Source organism: Syngnathoides biaculeatus, chromosome 3 (assembly GCF_019802595.1).
Source record: "Syngnathoides biaculeatus isolate LvHL_M chromosome 3, ASM1980259v1, whole genome shotgun sequence".
Classification (NCBI taxonomy): Eukaryota; Metazoa; Chordata; class Actinopteri; order Syngnathiformes; family Syngnathidae; genus Syngnathoides; species Syngnathoides biaculeatus.
The window spans coordinates 18209589-18216195 of NC_084642.1; the positions used below are offsets into that span (position 1 = coordinate 18209589).

General features: G+C 39.4%; 1 protein-coding gene across 3 annotated transcripts in view; it reads right to left on the reverse strand.

Moving 5' to 3' along the window:
* The window catches only part of fto (FTO alpha-ketoglutarate dependent dioxygenase), a 201923-nt gene that overhangs the window by 143398 nt on the left and 51918 nt on the right, over positions 1-6607 (reverse strand). For all 3 annotated transcript variants that reach the window (XM_061814648.1, XM_061814646.1, XM_061814647.1), the window contains exons 5-6: positions 4123-4202; positions 3451-3594 (exon numbers count right to left, since the gene is read on the reverse strand). In XM_061814648.1, the coding sequence (XP_061670632.1) occupies positions 3451-3594; positions 4123-4202 (224 nt within the window). The remainder of the gene's footprint in view (positions 1-3450; positions 3595-4122; positions 4203-6607) is intronic.

Genomic DNA, 6607 nt, shown 5'->3' on the forward strand with positions numbered 1-6607 from the left:
TGCTAAAAATCCTGAATTCCTGAGTTTCTGAATAAATATGTCCAAACTGCAAAAAAATGGGCTTAAAACAATAAAAAATATGATTGTGAATATTTTACGTGATTTAAAATACCTGACAATAAAACATGAAAGACTTACACCAATGTATTAAAGCTAGGGTATTTATTAAAAAATATGGTACTTCTTATTTTAAATCCTACCAGTAATATAATCTCAATAACAAAAGGAAAAAAAATACTTGAAGCAAGTGTAACAAATTGCCTGTTAAGAAGAAATATCTTTGCAGACAAACAACAATCTTATTTAATCATGGTTAGATTTTTGCAGGGTTGTCCTCCTTGTGGGAGCCCATTTTTGCTAATCCTGGCAAGCTAGCAGGTGTTGCTAACTCAAGTGGGTGATCTCTCTCGCAATAAACCCCACACAATAATGCAACTCCATTGTTTGTCTGCACTGAATAATTTAGATTGTCTGCAACCTTTAAACAACCTTACATCAGACTCATCCGTCATGCCGTCCCGTCGAGGGTCCCAGGGTACTAGCATAGGCAAGGATGCGCAGGCCAAGGAGCCAAGGGGTGCGTGTGTGTGGGGAGGGGGGGTGGGGTTGGAGGGGCAAAGAGGTGAAGTGAGATATTAACCACTGGCCTGCGGCGAGCTAGCGCTAGCGGGTGTCAGCTGACCCCCCAACACCCAGAGTCGAAATCGCTCATTCTTGGCAGTGAAAAGGGGTTAGCAAGGAGTGCCGGGGTATGAGTCCATCTTAAGAGAACATATGGGGAGGCTGTTGCCATACAATCCATCACAGCCTGGGGCAAATGAGAACAACCTGGACTTCGAGGTGTTGTTTCCCTGAGTGGAAACAAGCAGCTAACTGAAAGGATGAGAGCGAGAAGATTCTTTTTGGCGTCTTTAACACGCTAGTACAGGGTCTCTGGGCACAGTCCCATGGTGGAGAAGGAAGGGACGGCATGTAGAACTAGGATGAAATCCATGTTTATGCTAAGCACTTCCTTTGATTTGAATTTTGAAGCTCTGCAGGTCAAGGTTTGAACACACTTTACACCTGATGTCCAGTTTGTTTAACATGAGCAAAAAAAAGTAAACCACTAAGTCAGACCGCTAACACACGCTTACTAAAGCACAGCATAAGACTTGTCAGACTTGACAAACGAGACTAGATGCAATTGTTATTCATGTTAGTTTTTTAGAATCATTGGCCCCTTCCACTATAGTAATTCAAAAACAAATCATCAACAAGCAACTAATCCACAAAGTCAAGATCACACACGGGAGCAACGAATGACAAATTTCATTGTTCCATACAGCAGTTATTATCAATGCTACCTTACCACAATAATAATAAACAAAATGATTCAATATAATACACTAATTGCAAAGCCCAAAGTGCACTCAGCCACAGATAGGCACAATGTAGACTAGGCACAATTTTTCCCTCTGCCACAGTTATTAACATACACTACCACTTCACACTGAAAAATAAAACAGAATACTTAAAATCATCCACAAAGTCAAAGCCCAGTGTACACTAACTCACACACAATCATAACACACTCACGTCATATTACACGTGTGATAATTCATCCCATTACTTAAACAATTAAATAATCCCCAAAAGATTGAACTACTGAAAAAAAAATGCTCGGGAATAATCCACAAGGTCAAAGCGCAATGTGTACTCTCTCACACAAATGAGACGTGTCAAATACGTGATCGCTCCTCACACCAGTTATTAGCGGTGATTACCACCATCATGTACGAAAAAAAAGCAGAACTCAAAATAATCCACAAAGCAAAAACTCAATGTATGCTTGCACATGCACAAGCACAATGTAGATGTTTTATAATTCATGCTACAATTTCTTGCTTTGGGTATGAAACATGCAGTGAAAGCCCAAGTTCCACTCACTCAATCCCTAGCACAACATAGATCCGTCACAATATTTAGATTGTCACGGTATAAACAATCATGGAACCTTGCACAATAAAAAAAGACAAAGGGACTAGAAATAAATTTTCAAAACAAAGCCCAACGCAGATTCAGTCATGCAGTAGCAAAATGTAGACATCATTCAACTAATGCAGTTGTTCCTGAAGCCATTTTTAATCAACAACACCTCGCACAATAGAAATAAACAGATTGACTCGAAATACTCCACAGAGTAAAACCTTACGCACAAGGACAACGTAGACATTTCACAAAATTAATGTGATCATTCTTGTTTAAATGGTCGAAATGGTGTCTCCTTAAATGCTTACTTTACAGTGGTCAAATGTTGGCAGTGCACAAAAGCACACATGGTTTTAGTTTAATTCAATTCTATTCTGTAATAAAAATGGCATCATTTATTCACATGAGGTCTGATGTGACCCAGCTACAGCTGGTCCTGAACCGTTTACTTTACCAAATGGATGACAATTTAAACCTGAGGTCATAAAAATGAAAATTTAAATGGGAATCTGAAAAAAAATGTAATGAAAATAGAAGCAAAAAAAATAGTTAAAAAAATAAAAACAATAAAATAAAAATACAGAAATACACATCCAGTCAATGCATTTTCCATACTGCTTATCCTCACTCGGTGTGCTAGAGCCTCTCTTAGCTGACTCCAACCGAGAGTCAGGGTACACTGTGAAGTGGTCAGGAGCCAATAGAAGGGTACATACTGTAGAAATAATTAATCATTCACACGAGCAATTTGGAACCTTCAATCAATCGCAGTACCTGGATAAACTGATGCTGGGATTGAGATGACATGCAAACGGCACACGGGCGTGGCTTGATCTGAACCCGAATCCTAAGAACTTTGAGGCAGATGTGCAAAACAGTCGAACAGCATGCCGTGTAGATGTACACATTTAAAATAAAATGTAAAATTCACAAAAATGATGAAAAACATATTCATTTGTAATAAATAAAATAAGAATGAAAAAGAATTGACGTTTAAATGTGATGGCCCCAACGTTTTATGCATTCAGTACGCAGTAATTCAACAAGCCAAACAAAGTTGCTAATAAGTTCAAGGACTATGTTGTATTTGACGGTACAAGGGAGTGATTAATGTGTGCGTGGGCGTTCGCGTGTGCCCACACACACATGCGCACACTCAAAATCATGTGCAAACAAACAATGTACGTCACTCAGGCAGCTTTAGTAAGTTATTTTACAATGTATGTTTTATGAGTAAAACAGATGTATTTTATGCTTGCTATTAATTTTGACAACTTTGAAGTGTTCTGTTTTCATTTGGACTTCAAAAATGAGTATTATTTCCCCTGGCCTAAACAACCTCCTTTGATTTCATGTGGTAACATTAAAAAAAAAAAAAAAAAACACCGGTGACACTGGCAGGTTTTCAATCATATGAAAATATGAGACTCCTTCCACTGCTGTGATGTGATGCATGGGGTCACTATAAAAGACACGCACCTCGTTGTGAATCTCCTCGCAGTGTTGCATGGTGGCGGGCCTCAGGGTCACCAGGCTGTGGGAGCTGGTCTCGGGGTCCGTGTGCAGGTTGGACAGGGCCTCCTGGCACCGTGACTGAATGTAGGTCAGAGTCCCAGTAGAACACTGATGGAGGGGAAAAGGAACAGAAACAGTTTGATGCACATAGATGATGATACTGGGTAGCACTGCAGGTTTATGGAATGCACTGTTGCTGAAGTTATACAAGGGACAAAGTCTCATAAAAGTTGTATATTACAGTGTTATGAAAATCAAAATACTTTTTCTCTGTATACAAATAGTTTGGTCTCTGGAGTGCCTGCACAACCATCAAGAGTGAAGTAAGGAACCCAGGTATTTTGTTGTTGTTATCCACCTGTCTGAAAATGTCAAGGGAAAAAGATTTGGTGGGGGAATCCACAAATACGTGATTCTGCAGGCAGGAGTTATAAACTAGTCTCATGATTATATGAGATTGTGGTACTGCAACAATAGAAAGATAAGGTAATAAAAAGATCATCAGGTGGTGAAAAAATATTTTGAAAATGTTCCATGACTGGAAAAATAGGACGTAGTTGTTTGCATGTTCTTGTTTCCGGCCTTTTTATCTTGAGGGTAGATCGGGGGCGGGGTAACATTGGGGGTTCGCCTCACCTCAGCCACTCTGTGAGTAGAACTGAAGCGGGCAGCGTCTCCAGCGAGGACGCAGTGCTGGTGGGTGCTGTTTAGGTTATCTGGGAAAGAGAAATAAAAATACATTAAAGACAACAATGAAAAGTGCAAGGAAATGAAATATACGTGTTGTGGTTTTAAATCATTTAATTCAAGAAATGGACATTTGAAAAAGTACATCGTCCGTCCTGAATATCCCCGGGGATTCACTTTTTATATCTGATTTTCTTTGGCTCCCTGTAGTATTTTGACCCACTAGGGTTTTATTATGGTAACAATTTGAAACAAATAAAATCAGAAAAACACACCTTTACAAAGTATTCTTCAGTGACTGTTCTTACACTCTAGCTCACACAGTTCTCCAAATAGGAGGCAAGGCATACTTGCTTTGCTTTCTTTCTAGTCATTTCCAGATGAGGTCTACGGAAAGAAATTACACATACAACCAAAGAAAATGGAATGTATATTTAAACAACAAAATGTTCAACCAAAGCATACAATCTCCATTATTGGCACCCCTTTATTTTTTGCATAATGTGAATAATATCTTCAAAAATGAATGGAAAGGTACCAAACTTATAGCATCAGCATCTTTTAAGTGTTGAAGTGAAATAATTTAAAAAAAGAAAAAACAATTCTCCTTATAGATTGTAATTTTTTAAACAAAATTAAAACAAAATGTGCAGCATTAATGGCACTCTTATTATTATTTGGTTCCACACCCTTTGGCAGCGATGACAGCCTCCAAACATTTTTTGTATCCATCTGTAAGCTTTTTGCACTTCTCACTTATTTTCTCCCACTCTCCCACCAGTTATGATATCTTCAAGCTCTTGAACATTTGCAGAGTTCTTTTCCCCAATGGCAGTGTTAAGGTCCCCCTAATGTTTTCCAATTGGATTGAGATCAGGACTCATTGCTGGCCATTTTAAAAGTGTTTAGTTTATCCTTTACAACCATTTCTGTTTGCTTTTTGCGTGTGTGGTTTGGGTTTTTGTTTTGCTGGAAGACCCGTGATCTTCACCTCAAAGCAAGTTTCTTATACTGGGTAAAACTCTACAATCTCTTGGTAATATTCAGGTTTCATGAGACATGCATCAAGCCCTCCAGTACCAGATTTAACAGAGCAGGCCCAAAGCATTATGGATCCTCCACCATGCATGACTGTTGTCCTTTTCCTTATAATCTTCATTGCACTGTCTATAAACATACTGTTTGTGTACATTGCTAAAAAGCTCTGTTTTTGTTCTGTCATTAAAATATTGTTTGTCAAGTGGATCTTTTGTATCAAGTTATATACAGAAAAATTTTGTTTCACTTGATTAATTTCCACATATAGTACTTGAACTTCATGGGTGCCTAATAATGAGCACGGCTGTATAATTAACAACTGCCTGCTTAATTCTAACGTGTCAATGCGAAATGCCAGGAGCATACTGTAGATGTTTCGAAGTGTCAAACAACTGCTACTTCAATACTCACGGAGCAGCAACACTTACAAACATAGCTAACAACAATGCTTCTTTCCATCTGTTTTATGTACCGCTTATCCTCATTTGAGTAGCTGGAGCTGTCCCAACTGACTTTGGGTATGAGACACACTGGACTGATCACCATCCTATCACAGGCCATATATGCAGCACGACACACAAGCGCATACTCATTGTTCTGTTGGAACAATGACCATCACCAGACCTCACTCGGGGTCTATCAATATTAACCAATAATTCAGCAAACATTTACACACAAACAAGAGTTTTGCAAAGTGAAAAACTCTGTAGTGTGGTCAAAAAGTTTAGCAGCACATAGAACAAAATGTACATTATACCTGCATCAACGTGGGCAGAATATTTGGGTATCATGCGACAGACTGTGTTGGGCAAGCGGAGCTGTACTGTGGTTTCTTAATTAGCAAACAATACCAGATCACGCTCAATCTGTCGAAAACGCCAGAGCCATACTGACAAACATTTGTCCAATATCGCGGGAGCTTTACAGAGAGGCCTTACTGCTGTTTCCTGCCTATCCCGCCATGTGTTTCTTGTGAGTATAGATGTTCCTCAGTGCTGCTGTTATTTGCCTCATAGACCAATAATTAATTTAGCCGCGACAAGGCTGTTGAAGGCGGCACGTGCGTATTTACACCCGCCTGGAGCAAGGAGCACACCACCTAATGCCTGCGATTTGAAAGTCAAACAGCTGAGCGCTTTGGGAAAACTATATTATAGTTTAGTAGGAACGGAGGAAGCGGTGAAAAAGACAGCGACAAAGAAAACAACTTGGCCATTTTTTCCCCCTTGCCTCACTCTGAAGAGATTGTGACGGATTAGGTCCCCGTGTGGAATTACTCCGCGTCTTTAAAACTGTTTATATCCAACAACAAATTATCTCCATCAATCTGCTCTTTTCTGAGTACGCCGGATGTACTGGCGGCATCAGGAGGGGAGTTGAGGCAAACTCAATAACT